Source organism: Mirounga leonina, unplaced genomic scaffold (assembly GCF_011800145.1).
Source record: "Mirounga leonina isolate KUSES-001 unplaced genomic scaffold, KU_Mleo_1.0 Mir_151, whole genome shotgun sequence".
NCBI lineage: Eukaryota > Metazoa > Chordata > Mammalia > Carnivora > Phocidae > Mirounga > Mirounga leonina.
Window position 1 is genome coordinate 18240428 of NW_023270377.1, and position 21273 is coordinate 18261700.

Sequence of the window (21273 nt, forward strand, 5' to 3'; positions counted from 1 at the left end):
CTGCCGAGCAGGGAGCCCGATGCGGGACTCGATCCCGGCACTCCAGGATCATGACCTGAGCCGAAGGCAGTCGCTTAACCAACTGAGCCACCCAGGCACCCTGTGTGGTTTTTTAATTTACAGAAATAATATTCTACTACACCTATCATTGCCTACACACCGGGCTGGTCTCAGGCGGGCGGAACAACGAGAGTATTCCAAGAACAAGGAAAGTGCAATCACCAGCGGATACAGAACTGGAAAGAGGATGTAGCACAGAGGTGGAAATCAAAGTAAGGACCTAGATCCAAACAATGGTGCAAGAAGAAGGGCCATCAGAGGACCTCAAAATATTATGTTAGAACAGGTCAGCTGTGCACTTATCCCCTGCTTTCCATTCTTTGGCTGCTGCTGTTGTTTTTATTGTAATAGGTAATTTCATTGTAACAGAGAAAACCTGGTGGAGGTCCAGAGCAGTCCCACATTAAAGGTAAGACCTCCTCCTAACTCTCGCCTCCAATGCCAAGACCCCACACAGAGGCAACCATCATTACCAAGTTCTGGTGCGTCCTCCCAGAGAGATTTTATGCGCCTACTAAATATATGCATGCATATAGATACAGTTTTGTGCCTTACTTTCTTCCCATCTCTTAGCAGGCAATTCATAGTAATACACATAGAGCTGTGGTCTGTTTTAGCGGTTGCATAAAATTCCATTGTATGAAGATACTATAATCAAATAGTCCCTTACTGGGACATGCAAGTCATTCTAATCTTTCCCAATCAGAAATATTGCTACCTTGACTATTTGGTATTCTCTTTGACCAGAGAATTGTATCTGTAAGATAAAAATTCCACAGTGCAGTTGCTAAGTTGGTATGATTCACACTTTTGACCTTAATACCTGGTTTCAAATTGCCCACCCCTGAGGCTTAAAAGTCACCCACCCAATTTGGCCATAGTCTCAAGGACAACCTATCATGTCTGCCAGATGAGACTGAGAGCCAAATAAAGGTAACAAGAGGATAATCTCTGAAAGCCTGGATGGTAACAGGAGTCCTGGGGCAGATAATCCACCCTAGCAATGGTATTAGCCAAACTGAAGAAAGAATGTGTTAACAGAATGGGAGTGGCCATTACAAAACCCAGAAGAGGGGAGCCAAGCAGCAAGAATTTGGCAGCATTCACCTCTCAAGAGAGAGATACTTAATCTAATGGATAGGCACAAGAGAGTCACATTCAACCAGATTTCTCCAAAGCCTAGATGAAATTTCCTTCCATACGATTCTACTCCTTTCGTTCTGGGGTCTCTGCATACCAAGCAATCCATTAATGTAATGACTGTTTTCTGTCTCTAGGTACCTGAATCCTAGGAAGAGGATGTGGCGGATTAAAGATGGCCAGAGATTCGTTGACACCCTTCCCATTAAGAGGTGAGGTCTACGTCTTCTCCACTAGAATCTGGGCGGGCTCTGTAACTGCTTTGATGGGTAGAATACAGTCGAAATGATGCTGTGCCAGTTTTCAGGCCCAGGACTTAAGAAACTGGCAACATGCACTTTCTAGCCCTTGGAAATTCACTTTGGGGGAAGCCAGTACCCTGTAAGAACTCTCACTATCCAGAGACCACCATGCTGTGAGGAAGCCCAAGCTAGCTGCATGGTGAGAGAGAGAGAGAGAGAGAGAGAGAGAGAGAGAGAGATTCAGCTGATGTGGCCAAACCAGCCCAAGCACCAAACATGCAATTGAAGAAACAATCTTGGAAATTCCAGGCCCAGGAGTTGTGACATGGGGAAAAACTGAGGGAGCCAGCCCCAAACCAGGCCTGAGGCCCAGAAACACACCCCACTCGAGCCATCCCAACCATCACTAGCCATTCAAACTGAAGCCCACTACACTGTGAAGCTGACATAAGTCAATTCTGATGTGTACTGCTCAAATTCCTGACCCACAAAATCAGGAGCGTAACAAAATGTTGGTTTAAGCCATTATGTTTTGGAGTAGGTTGTTACACAGCAATAGATAACTAGAATACAGGGTTTCTATGTGATGGAGTATTAGGATCCCCAAGAGGGCCAGCTTCTCCAGTAAATAAACATGTGGGCATTCCGGTCCACAATCTGTTTCTGTGGGTTTGGCCAGTGTTGGTCAGTCCCTAATAGTCTGCCCATGCTGAATTTGCTGATGAAATTTAGTTTCTGGGGCGCCTGGGTGGCTCAGATAGTTAAGCGTCTGCCTTCGGCTCAGGTCATGATCTCAGGGTCCTGGGATCGAGTCCCGCATCGGGCTCCCTGCTCCTTGGGAGCCTGCTTCTCCCTCTGCCTCTCTCTCTGTCTCTCTGTCTCTCATGAATAAATAAATAAAATCTTAAAAAAAAAAAAAGAAAGAAAGAAATTTAGTTTCTGAACTCGAAAAGCTAAAACCTGAAGGGTCAGGCTTACTCCATCTGCCCACCGCCCTCACTGTCTCTTCTTTACTCCATCTAACGTCACACAACCTGGACCCAAGAGCTGAGGAGAGACTCACAAAGTCTGCCACCAGATGTAGCCACTGCTCGGTATCCATCCCAGTCCCTTGGCTGTTGCATGAAATTTATTATCTTTTATTATTTTTATTTTTTATCTGAGAGAGAGAGTGGGGAGCGGCAGAGAAAGAGAAAGAATCTCAAGCAGGCTCCACACCCAGCACAGAGCCCAACGTGGGGCTCCATCTCACGACTCTTGACATCATGACCTCAACTGAAGTTAAGAGTTGGACGCTTAACCGACTGAGCCACCCAGACGCCCCTGAAATTTATTTTTTATTAAACATTACTGAGAACATTCCTTGTACCCAGGCCTGTCTCTGGCACTGGGAGACAAAGAGGTGGGAAAGACATAGGCCCAGGCCTCAGAACTTAACAGCCCAGCCTCTAAGCCATATAAACAGGTGATGATATAAAACATGGGCACCTCGGGGTGCCTGGGTGGCTCAGCTGGTTAAGCGACTGCCTTCAGCTCAGGTCATGATCTCAGGGTCCTGGGATCGAGCCCCGCATCGGGCTCCCTGCTCGGCGGGAAGCCTGCTTCTCCCTCTGACCCTCTCCCTGCTTGTGTTCCCTCTCTCGCTGTCTCTCTCGCTCTGTCAAATAAATAAATAAAATCTTTAAAAATAAATAAATAAATAATAAAAAATAAAACATGGGCACCTGAATATATAAAACAAATATTAACAGACCTAAAGGGAGAAATAGGCAGTGATACAATAATAGTAGGGGAATTTGATACCCCACTGGACAGATCACCAAGACAGAAAATCAATAAGGAAACATGGGCCTTAAATGACACAACAGACTAGATGGATTTAACAGACATATACCAAACATTCCATCCAAACACAACAGAATCCACATTCTTCTCAAGTGCACAAGGAACATTCTCCAGGAGCGATCACATGATAGGCCACAAAACAAGTCTTAACAAATTTAAGAAGATTAAAATCTTATCAAGCAACTTTTGTCACCACAAGGGTATGAATCTAGAAATCAATTACCAAAAAAAACCCAAAAAACCAAACATCCAACACCCTGGAGAATTCACGAAAATGTGGAGATTAAACAGCCTACTGAATAACCAAGAAGAAACCAAAAGAGAAAATCAAAAAATACCTAAAGACAAATGAAAATAGAAATACAGGGGCGCCGGTGGCTCAGTTGGTTGCGCATCTGCCTTCAGCTCGGGTGGTGATCTCAGGGTCCTGGGATCAAGTCCCACATCGGGCTCCATGCTCTGAGGGGAGTCTGCTTCTCCCTCTGCTGCTGCCCCTCCCCTGTGCTCATGCTCTCTCTCTCTCAAGTAAATAAATAAAAATCTTAAAAATTAAAAAAAAAAATTAAAAAGAAAAAAAGAGGGACGCCTGGGTAGCTCAGTTGGTTGAGCATCTGCCTTCACTTCGGGTCATGATCTTGGGGTCCTGGGATCGAGTTCTGCATCAGGCTCCCTGCTCAGCGGGGAGTCTGCTTCTCCCTCTGCCTGTCATTCCCCCGGCTTGTGCTTATTCTCTCTCTCTCTGACAAATAAATAAATAAATAAAACCTTAAAAAAAAGAAAGAAAGAAAGAAAATGGAAATACAGCATCCTAAACCTTGAAAGAGGAGGGGGCGCCTGGGAAAAGGAGGCTGGGGCCTCTGACATCCCTGTGAAGAGTTAAAAGCTGATTGCCCAGGCCCTGTGGAGATTCCTGAGCAGGGGAACCAAACATGCTTTAAGGGACACGGACAGGGCAGTGGTGCATGCATAAATTATAGGGGCAGACTGTGCAGCATGGGAGACTGAGCAGGAGGGGGCGCCCGGTCACCCTTCCTTCCCACAGTCCCCATGGGGCTGCTCATGCTGCCGGCTGAGCCACAGCCAAGCAAGGAGGCTGACCTGGAGCTGGAGCTGCCGGAGCTGGACATGACATCCTCGAACAAAGCCCGCCAGGTTCAGAAGGTCACAGATCATCTGGCCTTTGATCTGGCCTTTGATGCTGATGTCCAGTGGAGAATGGGAATGCAGGCTTCAGGGAAAGGACGGAAAGAGTGGAAAAAGCCAGAATTTATGGGATACAGCAAAAGCAATTCTAAGAGAGAAGTTCATGGTGATAGATGCCTACATCAAGAAACAAGAAAGATCTCAAATAAACAACCTAACTTTACACCTCGAGCAACTAGAAAAAGAACAACAAACTAACCCCAAAGTTAGTAGAAGGAAGAAAATAACAAAGATCAGGATGGAAATAAATAAAATAGAGACTAAAAAGACAATAGAAAATATCAATGAAAACCATCTGCCTCACAAATGGGCAGAAGATCCGAGTAGACATTTTTCCAAAGAAGACATACAGATGGCCAACTGGTATATGGAAAGACTCTCAACATCACTCATCATCAGGGAAATGCAAATCAAAACCACAATGAGATAGCATCCCACACCTGTTGGAATGAACCTCAAAAGGACAAGAGATGACAAGTGTTGGCAAGGACGTGGAGAAAAGGGAACCGTCGCGCCCCATTGGTGGGAATGCAAACTGGTACAGCCCTTGTGGAAGAGTATGGAGGTTCCTCAAAAAATCAAAAATAGAACTACCCTGTAATCCAGCAATTTCACTCTGGGTATTTATCTAAAGAAAACAGAAAATACTAACCCAAAAGATCTATGCACCCCATGTTCATGGCAGTATTATTTACAAAAGCCAAGACCCAGAAGTGATCTATGTGTCCGTTGATGGATGAATTGATACAGAAATTGTGGTATATATACAATGCAGTATTATTCAGCCACACAAGAGAAGGTCATCTTTTTTTTTTTTTAAAGATTTTATTTATTTATTTGACAGAGAGAGACACAGCGAGAGAGGGAACACAAGCAGGGGGAGTGGGAGAGGGAGAAGCAGGCTCCCCGCAGAGCAGGGAGCCGGATGCGGGACTCGATCCCAGGACCCTGGGATCATGACCTGAGCTGAAGGCAGTCGCTTAACCAACTGAGCCACCCAGGCGCCCAAGAGAAGGTCATCTTGACATGTATGACAACATGGATGGACCTTGAGAGCATTATGCTAAGTGAAATAAGTCAGAGAAAGACAAATATTGACTGATCTCTCTTCCATGCGGAATCTAAAAACAAAACAAAACCGAATTCATAGATACACAGAACAGACTGGTGGCTGCCAGCCATGGCAGGTGGGAGGGGGCTGGAATGGGTGAAGGGGGTCAAAAGGTACAAATTTCCGGATACAAAGTAAATAAGTCCAGGGGATGTAATGTTCAGCCTGGTGACTATAATTATTAATACAGTATTGTATATTTGAACGTTTCTAAGAGAGTAGATCTTAGAGTTCTCATCACAGGAAAAAATATGTGTAACTATAAAAAAAAGAGAGAGAGAGAACCATGCATATGAAATGAGTTACATGCACAGGGCATTGTGGGGCACACGAGGGGTCGCCAACCGAGGCAGTCCACGATAAGAACTACGGAATATGGAACTGGTCTCATCATTCTCTGGGCCGACCTCTTTGAAAGAAACCAATTTGATATAAATCTACATATAAATTTAATGTACGCTCACATTTCATTTTTCTAGCACTCTTGGTGTTATTTTAGTTAAGAAAGAGAAGGGAACTGCATTTATGGACTAGCACGATTTTCACATGTTCCAATCCCCACCCCACCCCTTAAGTCCTACAACGCTTCCCTGAGCTGATTTTATTATTTTTGTGTGTGATGCACAGTTTTTGACAACTGAGGGTCCGGGGGATATTATGGTCAGCTGCCCTTCCAGCAGCTCCAGTCCTCTGCCTTTTGTGCAGTACTCACATGGTTTAGGTGGAAGGGACCCCAATCCCAGCTTTAGGGGTGAGCCTGCACGTGTCTAAGCTCATTAGAGTATGTCTCTGGCCACTATGATGGGTTCAGAGACAGGCAATTAACCCGGGTCAGTCAACCAACTTCTGCAAGACAGCAGAGCCAAGAGAACTGCAGAAAAACAAAACTAGAGCTTTGACGATCTCATGAATCTCCAGAGCAAACCATATAGCTGGAGGGCATCCAACTATTACACTTTCTGGTTACAGGAGCCAGTAAAGCTACCTGAAGCCAGGGTGAGTGGCAACCAAATAAACTTGAACTGATACAAAGTGGGTCACTGAAATGTATCCTCCTCCTCAATAGGGGTATTAACTGGGTTTTATAGATGTGCAGCACTCCTCTCTTTATTAATTCACACCAGCCGCATGTAGTGGGAAGGGCTAATGTATTTTTCCATCGATGCCCTGGGAAGGTTCATGTGACTCCAGATCTCTGGGATACAGGGGCTGGAGTCAGGGGGCTCTCTTAGATCCTAGCCCTGGCTGCTCTAAAAGGCTATACATGCCTGGGGCTCTTGGGTGGCTCAGTCAGTTAAGCAGACGACTCTGGATTTCAGCTCAGGTCATGATCTCAGGGTCGTGAGACCATGCCCCATGTTGGGCTCCACGCTCAGCAGGGAGTCTGCTTGAGATTCTCTCTCTCCCTCTCTCCTGGCTCTCTCTCTCTCTCAAATAAATAAAATAAAATAACATTAAAATAAAATAAAATAAAATATTACACATTCCTGGCTTTCTCCTGCTTCCTCCTCCACCTCCTAGGATGGTCTAGAATTTCTTTGGTAGTTACTGCTCCAGAGATAATCCTAAGCAAAACCTTCCAGTAAACTCTCCCTAAGAAGTGATGAGAGGGCGCCTGGGTGGCTCAGTCAGTTAAGCGACTGCCTTCGGCTCAGGTCATGATCCTGGAGTCCCAGGATCAAGTCCCGTGTCGGGCTCCCTGCTCGGCGAGGAGCCTGCTTCTCCCTCTGACCCTCCCCCCTCTCATGCTCTCTCTCTCTCTCATTCTCTCTCTCTCAAATAAAAATAAATAAAATCTTTAAAAAAAAAAAAAAGTGATGAGAAATCCTTAGTCGCCATCCTCGGGGCATTCACTGGGCCTCTCATATTTCCAGAGGTTAAATCAAGTAGGAAAAGTTTACAGGACTCTGGCTTCTTGGCTTACTTGGTTTCTTGAAGCTGAGCCCGGAAGGAATGATTTTTTAACCATCTCTGAGTGCCTTCAGAGCTGCCCACCAAGTCTCGGAACAGGAGCTGACAAAGGCAGCCCCAGGAGACAGCTGCAGCCCGGGTGGGTGCAGAGACACCGGTCAGTATAGCGCTTCAAAGCCTCAGAGTCATTTCCCCCGCTCATCCTCAACTCCTGGTCCAGCTTTGTCTGGAGGGTGGTTCGGATACACCGCGCCCGAGCCTTTGTCCCCTGAGGCCCTCTCTACCCCTCCTGTCTAGTCCACCCTACTGCACACACCATAACCTGGACAGTGTCCCTTGGAGGCCATCTTGCCCCCAGGCCTGCTCAAGAGCCCATCGAAGCCCCTCAGAGGAACCCGGGCCCTCAGTCTGACCTTCGAGGCCCTGCTCAAAGGCCTGTCCTATCCCCAGTGCCCACAGCTCCTCTGAGTTTTTGACTACTGGCCAGCACAGCTACATGGTAACCAGCCTGCTCACCAGCCCAGCAGGTGAGCTTGCCCGCTCCTCTTGCCAATCACTGTGAACCACACATGTGGAGGGCAAATGAATCAAAGGTCCCACTCCGCCCCCAATGCTGGACAGGCTTCTCCTTGCAGGGCACTCAAGTTCTCTTCCTGAAATGAGCTGTTTATTGACTTGTTCATATCCTTGTCCTCCTCCTTCCCTCAAAGGAGCATATAAACCATGGGATGTAAGCTTCCAACTGAGCATATAAACCATGAGGGCATTGGCCACCTCTCAATGAATCCCAGCACTTGGAAAAATGCCTGGGGCAGAGTGGATGGGTTTATAACTTTGTAATAGTCATGAGGAAGACAGATCCCAGATGAATCTCTTCAGTTCATTTCCTAAAACCTCTCCACCTTAACCCACATTGGGTTTTCCAGTTTCCGTCCGTTCACAGTGGGATATCCATCCATCCCTGCCTCAGTGTTCCACTGAATAAACTCTTCTTACTGGACATTGATTCCTTAATAACAACAAAAAAATGCACCTTTTCCTGAACGTCTACGATTTTGCTTTCACTCCCTGAGAAGTGACATTTTTCTCCCCATGGAAAAATCTATCTTGCAAATTGCGAGATGTCTGTAGTCCTCCCCAAAGCCATTTCCTTTGGAAGAAGTCTGTGGTAGCCAACACCATCCCGGAATTAAATAGTGGTTCTACCACATCTGGCAACTTAGACACTTGCATCTGCCATTCTGTTACCAAGACAGTTCCTGCCTCTCTCAACCTCTGTTCATTTTGGAACCTGGCCTCCCAAGTCACCTCCTCCCTGGTGCCCTACCACTCCTGGACCTATTAATTTCAGTTCAAAGGGTTCTGTCTACCTTTTACACATAATCCCTACAGATGTCCAGTCTAGGACCATAGCTCCAGTCGGTCCTGAGCTAAATTCTCGTGTCCTTCACTTTTTTGTCCAACATCTCTCCATCTCCAGCTTCTCTGTCCCGGTGCTCACCCCCCCAACACACCCCGGCCGCGAGCCTCCGCGCACCCCTCCCCCCCGCCCCAGCTCGATTACCTGGAGCTTGTGTAACCGCAGAACGTAGCCTTGCACTAACAGCTGGAAGAAGAAGCGCAGTTGCCCGGGCCCTGGAAGCTCCTCCAGGGTCCGCAGTCTCCGCTCGCCAGGCCCGTTTCCAGGAGTCTCGGCGGTAACCGGGACGGCGGCGGGGATCGCGGCCTTGGCTCTGGCCCCGTGCGGGCAGAGGCCAGGGAGGGCCACCCGCGTCCCCAGCAGCGCCCACCGCAGCCTCGCGCCCCGCAGCGCAGCCAGGCGATCCATGGCCCGCGCCGCCGCGCCTTTGGACCTCGAGCGAAGAGCGCCTGGAACCCACTCCGAGATCTATCCGGAGGGGCGGGTTCAAGGGCGCCAAAGGCTAGGGGTGGGCCGGGCGAAGGCCGGCCAGGCCCCTTACCGCTCACTTTTCCTCGCGGTCCTCGGTCTCTCCCCGACGGGACCTCACGAACACGCAGAAGCCACCTCCTCCAGCCGTAAGCCTGCGGCCCGGGGGGAGGCGCCGGCCAACACGACTGCAGAGGATGCACCCCGGGATTTACCGAGACCTCCAGAGCGCCGATCGCGGCCCCCTCTTCCGCGACTCCCCGCCTTGCACTTCCGCGGACTCTCAAGGAGAACTTGAAGTTCCTTGGTCTGACATTTCATTCGCAGGACAGCAAAGTTCTCGAAAGCTCCGGGCGCTTCCAGGCCAGGAAGCCCGAGCCAGCGAGCCGGGCCCTCGCCTGACCTACAGGTTCGCTACCGCAGAGCCCCCTCGCCCCAGTGTTCCCCCTTCCCCGAGAGCAGGAACCGGCTGCTGAGATTTAACTGGCCGCCGGCTTTTCATAATGCGCACCACCCCCAAAGCAAAGAAAAAGAAAAAAAAAAGAAGAAGAAGAAGCAAACAAAGCAGAGCACAGCGAAGAAAAGAAAACCGGCCCGTGTCCAAGGTCATCTGATTCCTGGAGGGTAAAAGCCAAACAAACAAATTTACATATTAGAGGTTTGTTAATGCATTTCTATTCTCTCCACACTCCTAAATCAGCTAAGGCAGGGTTTTCCAAACTGTAGGTTGAGCCCGGATTTAGGGACTGTGACCAGAATTATTTTTTAATAAGATGGAAGAGAATAAAATAGTACAGAAAATACTGCCAAGAAGAAAGAGTAGTGTTTCATGAATCCTTTGTCTCCTATATATTCAAGGTACATTGAAACGTTATTTCTATTTCAAAAAGTTAAAAGGATGGTAAATCTTGTTCTAAGAACATTGGAAGAATTGGTTATTTACAAACAGCCAGAGGGAGAAAGGCCATTTTAGGTTCAAAGAGGCAACAATTAGAGGGTCAGTTAATGTGGCCTAGGTGTGGATTTATGTTTGTATTTATCCCATTTGGGGCCATAGGGTTTCTTAAATCTGTGACTGAAAATCTTTCATCAGTTTGGGAGTTTTTCAGACATCTGTTCAAACATTTCTTCAATCCCATTCCTTTTTCTCCACCCCCCTTCTAAAACTTCAGATTATACCTATGCTAGGGCTTGTGACCGATCCTTCCTGTCTCTTACCCTCTCTCCTGCATTTTTTTAACTTTTGTTTTTTTAGGCAGGCCCCACGCCCAGGGTGGAGCCCAAGTGGGGCTTGAACTCAGGACCCTGAGATCAAGAACTGAGCTGAGATGAAGAATTGGTCGCTTAATCGACTGAGCCATCCAGGTGCCCCTCTTCTGCATTTTTTTAAAATTATCTTGTCTCTTCTAGCTCCTTAATCCTCAATTCAGCTGTGTCTAAACTGCTGTTAAATCTGTCCATTGAGGGCACCTGGGTGGCTCAGTTGGTTAAGCGACTGCCTTCGGCTCAGGTCATGATCCCGGAGTCCTGGGATCGAGTCCCGCATCGGGCTCCCTGCTCAGCAGGGAGTCTGCTTCTCCCTCTGACCCTCCCCCCTCTCATGCTCTCTCTATCTCATTCTCTCTCTCAAATAAATAAATAAAATCTTTAAAAAAAAAATCTGTCCATTGAATTCTTAATTTCAGCTATTGTATTTTTCAGTTTTTAATTTTGAATAGTTTTTTTAAAATCTATGTCCTTTTTTATATTTCTAGTTTTATGTCAGAATTCTTAGTTTTATCTTTTATTATTCCCTTATATTTTGTAAACATAGTTGTTTTAAGAATTATGAGTAATAACTCCAATATCTGGGTTCTACATGAAACAGTTTCTGTTGTCCATTGTTTCTAGTGGTTTTTGTTCATGTTGCGGTATTTCTTCCTGGGCCTGGTTGCTTTTGATTGTGTGCCAGAAAAATGCATTGTTTAAGTTTCTGGTGGAGCTCATTAAGGTTTAGGATGATTTCATTTTCCTCAGACAAGATTTACTTTTGTTTCTGACAGTTGCCTGAAGGCACAAACAACCCAGGATGAGCCTAATTCAATTTCAGGAGTGAGATTCTTTGAAGCCAAGCTGCAATCCTAATCAGTCTTTAACCCTTTGGGATCCCTACCTAAAGTTGGGTATAAGAGATCATGGATTCCAACGTTTCTTCACCCAGTTCTGTGAGGCTAAACCACTCAGCTTCCTCTAATGAAAATGTGGGGGTGCCTGGGTGGCTCAGTCAGTTAAGCGTCTGCCTTTGGCTCAGGTTGTGATCCCAGGGTCCTGGGATCGAATTCCGCGTTGGGCTCCCTACTCAATAGGGAGTCTCCTTTTCCCCGCTGCTCGTGATCTCTCTCTCTCTCTCTCTCTCTCTCTCTCTCCCCCCGATAAATAAATAAAATATTTAAAAGAAAAAAAAAGTTTAAGAAAAGAAAATGGGAAATACCACTAATAGGAAAGTGGTACCTAATGCCTAACTTACTCTGGGTTTCCATCTTCTGGTTCTGCTTATGCTTCAAGTAAATGCTTGTCATATTTGTAAGGATAGCTTTTCTAGCTATCCTTAGAAGAAAGTCCAGTATTAACAGAAGTAGAAATCTGATGTATGCTTTTATCTTTATTCTTCCCCCCCCACCCACCGGATTCATTTTCTTGCTATTTTCTATTTTTTAACCTTTTTAAAAAACTGACCGCTTAGTAAAATTTTCTGATTTCCCGATAAATGCTTTTAATGCTATACACTTTCACATGTTACTGTGTTGGCCATTCCAACAAGATTCACTAAACATTCTCCCTTAATGTCATTCATGTCCCAATAGTTTGTAATTTCCATTTTGATTTTCTTTTTAATCTAAGAGTCATACAGAAAGGTGATTTTATTTTCTTGCAAATAGTTGCGGTTTTGTTTTTTGTTTTGAAAGGTTCCATTCTTTTGTTATTAAATTATAGTTATTACATTGTGGTCAGATTGTATATGGTCTTCTTAGAATTATCAAAATGTTTTTATAGTCTCATAATTGTTTCTTTTTCTGAACATTCCATGTGTCTTGTTAAAATATGTATTCTCTGTTTATTAACTTGATTTTGTTATTTAGATCCTCTATAACCTTACTTACTTTTGTCTACTTGATTTGTTAACTTCTGAGAGATACATTTTAGTATCCCCAAAATATTATGTATTTGTGGATTCATCAAATTTTCTTGCATTTCAGGACAGCTGGGTGGCTCAGTCAGTTAAGCGTCTGCCTTTGGCTCAGGTCATGATCCCAGGGTCCTGGGATCAAGTTCTGCATCGGGCTCCTTGCTCAGCGGGAAGCCTGCTTCTCCCTCTGCCTGCTGCTCCCCCTGCTTGTGCTCTCTCTCTCTTACAAATAAATAAAATCTTAAAAAAAAAAAGCTGTATTAAAAAAAATTTTTTTCTTGTATTTCCAGCAGTTTTTGTTTTATATTTTGAAATCTGTTGTTAGATTCATAAAGGTTCATGACTATTATATATTCTTGATGAATAGCACCTCTCATAAATCTGAAATATTAAATTGCTTTGGTTTTAATATTGTTACTCCTACTTTATTTTTTATTCATGTGTTTGATATATCTTTATTCATCCCTCTATTTCCAGTGATTTTGATTTAGAAGTATCTCTCGTAAATACCATGTAGCTGGATTTTTTCTTACCCAGCAAGCGAATCTTTAAATAGCAAAAATTATTTTTATAATTTGAATGAACGCTTAAAACTAAATACATGAAATTGAATAAAATTAAGACATAATAAATGGATACCTTAGAGGAAATATAAATGGCCTTAAACATATACAAAAATGTTCAACTTCACTTGCAATGAAAGAAAGACAAATCAAAACTACGTAAGAGACCATTTTTCACCTATGAGGTTGGCAAAGATCAAAAGCTTGATATCATTATGTAGTTGAAGGTATAGGGAAACAAACCCTTAATCATGGTTCAAAGGAATACAAATTACTACAGAGCATTCACAATTTAAATTGCACTTGGGGGGCGCCTGGGTGGCTCAGTCGTTAAGTGTCTGCCTTCAGCTCAGATCATGATCCCAGGGTCCTGGGATCGAGCCCCGCATAGGGCTCCCTGCTCAGCGGGAAGCCTGCTTCTCCCTCTCCCACTCCCCCTGCTTGTGTTCCCTCTCTTGCTGTGTCTCTCTCTGTCAAATAAATAAATAAAATCTTAAAAAATAAATAAAAATAAAAAATAAATTGCACTTACCTTATGAGCCAGTAATCCTACAGGGATTTCTTCTACAAATTCTTGCACATGTGCAAAATCACAAATACGGAGTGATATTTATTTATTTATTTATTTATTTATTTATTTATTTATTAAGATTTTATTTATTTGTTTGACAGAGAGAGAGAGACAGCAAGAGAGGGAACAGAAGCAGGGGGAGTGGGAAAGGGAGAAGCAGGCTTCCTGCCAAGCAGGGAGCCCGTTACAGGGCTCAATCCCAGGACCCTGAGCCGAAGGCAGTTGCTTAACCAACTGACCCACCCAGGTGCCCCATGGAGGGATATTTATCACAACATTGCTTGAACAGATAAAATATTAGAAACAACATAAGTGCTCATCAGTAGGGGACTAATGAGGTAAATGATGGTTAACCATCATTCAATGACTGAAATCATTTGCATTTGCATATCATTGAAAACAATGATACAGCTCTATCGATATACTGATCTACAACAATTTCTAAGATCTATTTTTTTAAAAAAGATTTTATTTATTTGACAGAGAGAGACACAGCGAGAGAGGGAACACAAGCAGGGGGAGTGGGAGAGGGAGAGGCAGACTTCCCACAGAGCAGGGAGCCCGATGCGGGGCTCGATCCCAGGACGCTGGGGATCTTGACCTGAGCCAAAGGCAGACGCTTAACAACTAAGCCACCCAGGCGCCCCTAAGATCTATTTTTTTAAGTAAAAAGAGTAAGAGGCAAACCAGTGTTACAGTAGGCTACCCTATAATTAAGCCAACATTTGCACATGCGTAGACTGTCTCTGGAAGGATATACTAGATATTACTATTTGTAATGGTATCTGCCTCAGGAACAAAGGTGGCAGGGACACAACTCCCCAGCACACTCTCTTGGACTCTTTGAGTTATGTAATATGTACATGTAATACCTAGTTTTTTCAAGTGGCTTATTCAAAAGTCACATAGCAAGGACGTTTTCTTTTGACCTTTCTGAAAACTTGTTTCCCAAAGTGATGTCTGGCTATCTATTATCCTGGTCACTTTGGTCCTCACTAGAGTCAAAACTTTAGTGAAAGCAATAATAATGTATTAAAATAATCAAAGCTGTATATATATGGCACCTTCTTTTTTTCTTTCTTTCCTTCTTCCTTGTTTTCTTTCTTTTCTATTTTCAGTAGGGGGGATATCTAGAAAGAAGTATGTTGGGGAAATTGTATAATTGAAGATATCCATGAATTAAGTACAAGGACAAATAGTGTGAATAAAAATTGGTTGTAGCAGCGTCTGGATGGCTGTCAGTTCCCTGTCTGACTCCTGATTTCAGCTCAGGTCATGATCTCAGGGTCTTGGAGCCTGCTTAAGATTCTCTCTCCCTCTCCTTCTGCCCCTCCCCCTCTAAAAAAATTTGAGATGCGAAAATAGGTAAAAACTGGCCTGATTCTTCTAATTAACTCATACATTTTTTGTGATTTTGAAAACTAAAATAAACAGAAACTTTTCAAACCCCCTGAAAGCAGTGAATTTATGTTTGCACTGCTTGCCAAGGAATTAAATTGTACAGCGACAAAACATCCCCAAGGTAAAAGTCACCCATAATCTCACCACATGAAAAATCAATATAAAGTAACAAAATAAAAGACCCCTGCTCTGCTTCCTCAGTTATATTCCCGCAGAATGAAACACTGCGCAGGGTTTAGCGCATATTCTTCCAGACCTTATTCTGTATTTACAAATCTTTTTTCGCCTACAGGTAAAAGAGTCATACTGATACTTCAATGTGAATTCCTTTAAATATTATAAAGGCTCAGGGTTTCTAAAAATATATTCTTATTGACCATTTCTATTTCTCTATGAAGTCCTTCATTATATCCTTTGATCTTTTTCCTGTCGAGTTTTTTTGTTTGTTTTTTGTTTTTGTCTTTCTTATTATTATGTTGGTGTTCTTTTCCTATTTAGGGAGATTAACCTTTGTCTGTTATATATTACAAGTATTTTCTTCTGTCATCTGTTCCCTATATCTTGGTTGCATTTAAGTATCTTTTGTTCATTTCTGTGTAGTCCAGCCTGGCATTTTTTTCCTTTTATGACCTCTCGGTTTCATATCTTGCTTGGGACTACCCCAAGATTGTTAGCAGAAAAAACTTTCATAGGGGCGCCTGGGTGGCTCAGTTGTTAAGCGTCTGCCTTCGGCTCAGGTCATGATCCCAGGGTCCTGGGATCAAGCCCCGCATTGGGCTCCCTGCTCTGTGGGAAGTCTGCCTCTCCCTCTCCCACTCCCCCTGCGTGTGTTCCCTCTCTCACTGTGTCTCTCTCTGTCAAATAAATAAATAAATAAAATCCTTAAAAAAAAAAAGAAAAAAACTTTCATATATTTTACCTAATATTTGATAGTTTTGTTTTTTATATGCTATATATTTTTTTCACATTGAGCAATCCAATCCATCTAGAATGAATTTTTGTTTCTGGTGTGACCTAGGGTGTTAACGTATCTAATTATTCCAACATCATTAAATTAAATAACATCTAATTATTCCAACATCATTTATTATATAATAGCTTGGGAGTTTGCTGGGTGCCCCCATCTCCCTCTGGGAGCAGGATTCTTTAACTTACAAGACTTAGCAGATTTGATCTTCCATTTCACTGCAGAACATTGCTTTGGTGCCGTGTAGCTTTTTTTTTTTTTTAAGATTTTATTTATTTGTCAGAGAGAGAGCGCATAAGCAGGAGCGGCAGGCAGAGGGAGAAGCAGGCTCCCTGCTGAGTGGGGAGCCCGATGCGGGACTTGATCCCAGGACCTTGGGACCATGATCTGAGCCGAAGGCAGCTGTTTAACCAACTGAGCCACCCAGGCGTCCCGGTGCCGTGTAGCTTTCAGGATTATCCTCTGATATTACAATGACCACCTGCAGCTTAAGGTTACAGTTCACCCAAGGGTGACCCTCTGTCTTCACTGAGGGCCAGGAGGAGATGGGAAGGAACATACCCTTCCACGTCATGCCACTCTGCCTCTTTAGTGTTCACAAGACCAACAGAGCAGACAGCCTGTGTTCCTTTAGCAAAAAAGACATTTCCAGAAGGGAACCGCTACATAGGAGAATCACACATTCTCCCTCAAGTTGCCCAAGGGTGGGCAGCTGGTGCCCTAGACCTTCATGACCCTGTGCTTCAGATGCTTCTCGAACAGCTTTCTAACTGGCTTCTCCAGAACTTGGTTTGTTCCTGGTCCCTCTTGCATTCTCTTCTTCAAGTCTCAAAGTAGAGAAACTCTACTTCCCTTCCTTAAGAAAACCCCACTTCTTTCCCAAGGAACCTGGATTCTTTTCTTCAGATTAAGGTTCTGAGTCTTAGTTTGGTAGTTTCATTCAACCCTGAGTTTCAGCCAGTGGCCCCACAGGTGTAGGGGGGTGGGCACCCAGCTGCCGGGAGATGGTGAAGGAAGACCCTCCGGTTCCTGTTGTATTCACAGTGTTCCCGCCTGTGAGCACGGCCGCCGGGCAGCTGGCATCGTTCCTCTATTGGCTGACCTCTAAAAGCAAGCATCTCACCCAAGGCAAATTACTTTTCTTCCCCTTAAAGACGGTGCAGTCTAAACCGTATTGAAGCCAGAGCATTTCCTCTTAAAATTAATAGAATCAGTGAGTGTCCATTACTTTGCTGAAGAACAAACAAAGCAGCTGGTTCCTCCCCTGCCTTTCTTGGGGCCCAGGGGAACTGCCGAAATCACAGGAGCTCTAGGCTAGCGCTTAAGGGCTGCACTCTCAGGCGCCCAGAGGAAGGCACCTGCCTTAAACTCCTCAAGTCAACAATTGTCCTCTCATTGGGGGTGGGACAGCATGGCCTGTTCTTCCACACAATGCTTCCCCATAGGTTTGAAATATCACATACATTTTCTTCTTCAGTTCGAACATGAATTTGGATCTACGTCTATACTCTCCACCCCAGGTGCCAAAAACCCGAATGGCTTTAGGTGAAGCAGACCAGGCTGGAGAGCAGAGCAGGGGAGTGCTGGGAATTGGGGCAGCTACTACCCAGCCCCAGCCAAGCACTGCCATGCAGGAATGCAGGCCCCATGGGGCTGGAGCTTTAGATTTTAGGCAAGAAGCCAAAACATCAGAATTTTTATGAGAAAACCCCCTACAGCCTTAATAAACAAATTAATCAGTCCAAACAAAATCTGTGTGTGCCAGTTTTCACTCCCTGCTTTATGTCCCACTCTTCTCTCGGCCTGTTCCTGGGCCAGTGGAATCTCCTTTGAAATACTGCTTGTTACAGACTGAAGTGCCTGCCCCTCAAACCCGTTTGTTGAAGTCCTAACCCCCAGTACCTCAGAATGTGACTATATTTGGAAATCGGGCCTTTAAAGAGGTGATTAAGGTTCAGTGAGGTTGAGTGGGCCCTAAACTAATACATTTGGCATCCTTATAAGGGGATTTGGACCCAGACACACACAGAGGAGTCCAGGTGAAGGCACCTGAGCAGGACGTCTACAAGCCAAGGAGAGAGATCTTAGGGAAAAAAAACCACCCCTGCCAATACCTTGATCTCAGACTTCTGGCCTCCAGAAGATCTGAAAGAATAAATGTCTGCTCTTTAAGCTGCCCAGTCTGTGGTGCTTTGTAATGGCGGCCTGAGCAAACTGGTACATTGCCTCTTTCTTTTTTTTTTAAGATTTATTTATTTATTTTAGAGAGCGTGTGTTTACAAGTGGGGGGCAGGGGCAGAGAGAGAGGGAGAAGCAGGCTCCCCGCTGAGCAGGGAGCTGGACAGAGGCTTGATCCCTGGACCAACCTCCCCCTCCCCCGAGATCATGTCCTGAGCCCAAGGTAGATGCTCAACTGACTGAGCCACCCAGGCACCCCAAGGGTTTGACTCTTGATACCAGCTCAGCTCAGGTCTTGATCTCAGGGTCTTGAATTCAAACCCCATGTTGGGTGGGGAGCCTCCTTTAAAAAAAAAAAAAAAGTCACGCAAGGCACAAGGCAAGTCACACAACAAACGAGATAGAGCAGGTGTAGGACGTTAATGAATCAAAAGACTCAGGCTGAGTCACCCCTGAGATAAGGCTTGAGATAAGGCCTCGGTCCGGTCCAGGTCTGGTCCGGGTCCCCTCTCGGCACTGACTACTTATTGTGTTCAAGCCGGCAAGGATCTCGGTTCTGTTCAGAGATCAGTCGGGCAGAGCCGTTGGCAGCAGCTACCTTTCTGAAGTGGTCAGACGCAGAGGGCTCAGTGTCCAGAGAGTCTGACCATTTGCTGCAAAATCCTCTTTTACAGGGGATTTAGTCAGTGTCGGGCGTTTGCAGATCTGCTCTCTTTCTGCTGCTTATTGTTCTGGGTGTGTCGTCAGCAGGTGCTGCTCTTGGTGATACCTGGTCTGAACCACAATGCCCCCAGCTGCCTGCACCACAGGCCACTGCTTGACATGAGGGACTCCATCTTGCTTTCTGCAGTGCTCTGTACTGACTTCCTTTCACTAGACCTCTTCGCCGTTGCCTTCCCTTCTGCCACCTCAGGTAACCCGTCTGCTCTTCGGAGCAGGAATTCTGGCTCTCTGTAACCAGATATGTTTTTTTCTAAATATTTCATCACACATCTAAACCTGAAATTTTTGGGGGGGAGGGGGGATTGGTTAGCCCGGTGATGGGTATTAAGGAGGGCACATACTGGGTGCCTGGGTGGCTCAGTCGTTAAGCGTCTGCCTTCGGCTCAGGTCATGATCCCAGGGTGCTGGGATCAAGTCCCACATCGGGCTCCCTGCTCGGCGGGAAGCCTGCTTCTCCCTCCCCCACTCCCCCTGCTTATGTTCCCTCTCTCGCTGTGTCTCTCTCTGTCAAATAAATAAATAAAATCTTTAAAAAAAAAAAAAAAGGAGGGCATGTACTGCATGGAGCACTGGGTGTTATACGAAAACAATGATTGTGGATCACCACATCAAAAACCAATGATGTTTTGTATGGTGACTAACATAATAAAATTAAAAATAAAATTAGAAAATTAGAAAAAAAATAAACCTGAAATTTTTTGCAAACAAATAAATGACTATTTTCTTCTCTGCTGTGTTGGTCTTTCCCAAAAAGGAATGAGATGAAACATTTCAGCCACTGCTCCCTTAATGAGGGAGGGCCACCCATGCAAAGGGAGCCCCTGGGAGTGTTGCTATATTCTGACCCTTGAATGGGGCTCCCTACCCTGATACAAAAGAATTTATTGAAACAAGAGGCAGCTTGGGCGCCTGGGTGGCTCAGTTGGTTAAGCGACTGCCTTCGGCTCAGGTCATGATCCTGGAGTCCCGGGATCGAGTCCCGCATCGGGCTCCCTGCTCGGCAGGGAATCTGCTTCTCCCTCTGACCCTCCTCCCTCTCATGCTCTCTGTCTCTCATTCTCTCGGTCTCAAATAAATAAATAAAATCTTAAAAAAAAAAAAAATGAAACAAGAGGCAGCTTGATATGGTGAAAAGAGCAAGGGTTGTATTAAAATGCTCACAACGCTTCATTAAGAAGAAACAAAAACAAGTTACAAAACCATTTCAACAGTTCCATCTCTCCCTCCCTCTCTCTCTCTCTCACACACACACACAAAATTGGAAATACACACACGAAAATTAATAATGGTGGTAAATTATATGTGACTTTTGTTCTTTATACTTTTCTGTATGTTGTCTTAATTTTTTAAATGGATTTCTTTGTAATAAGATAAAAAGATTCATGGCAGTAAAGTATATGGGCTGTAATGGACCCACAGTCCTGGCTTTGTTACTTACTAGCTATGAGACTCTGGGCAAGTTACATAACCCCTTGAATAAGTCTCAGTTCTCAACAATTAAATAAGAATAATGCATACCAAAGTTACAGGGCTGTTGTGAGGATGAAAGATAATATAAGTAAAGTTCATCACTCAATTAATGATTATCACTATTGTAATTTACCAGGGTGTCCTATTTAATCTATAACCAGGGCTCTGTTCACAATGGATATAAAGTATTGATTCAGGAAGCTTGGGGGAGGGCCTGAATTCTCCATCTCTAACAAGCTCCTAGGTAATGACAAGACCTCTGACCCATAGACCACATTTTGAGTAGAGGGATGAAGCCACTGAGGGAAAAGAATGTATAGCTGAGGGGCGCCTGGGTGGCTCAGTTGTTAAGCATCTGCCTTCGGCTCAGGTCATGATCACAGGGTCCTGGGATGGAGCCCCGCATCGGGCTCCCTGCTCCATGGGAAGCCTGCTTCTCCTTCTCCCACTCCTCCTGCTTGTGTTCCCTCTCTCGCTGTCTCTCTCTCTGTCAAATAAATAATTTTTTTAAAAAATCTAAAAAAAAAAAAAAAAGAATGTATAGCTGATCACTACAGGTATTTTCATGCTGGGAGCATTTGGAAATTCTGGGAACAGAAGGGAGGTTGAAAGTCCAGGCTTTAATTTCAAGGAGAGTCACTGAGGCGGGAAAGAGAAACTAGAAAGAATGTTGGCAGAACTTATAGGGGACTTCCAGCACACAGCCAGTTTCTACCTCTGGACATTTGCCAGATTCTAGGGTTGCAGAGTGAGAGATTGAAAAGCTAAGAAGAAAAGCCTCCAAAAAGCAGAGTGTTGCTTTGAGCAGTTTTGCAATATATGTAGAATTAAAAT

At 44.8% G+C, this 21273-nt stretch overlaps 1 protein-coding gene across 1 annotated transcript in view; it reads right to left on the reverse strand.

Annotated features, from left to right (window-relative positions):
* LOC118012034 (sterol 26-hydroxylase, mitochondrial) overlaps nucleotides 1–9975 on the reverse strand; it is a 36280-nt gene extending 26305 nt beyond the window's left edge. The window contains exon 1 of the mRNA XM_035007114.1: nucleotides 9077–9975. Coding sequence (XP_034863005.1) covers nucleotides 9077–9340 — 264 coding nt within the window. The 5' untranslated portion in view covers nucleotides 9341–9975. The remainder of the gene's footprint in view (nucleotides 1–9076) is intronic.
* Nucleotides 9976–21273: the final 11298 nt, after the last annotated feature.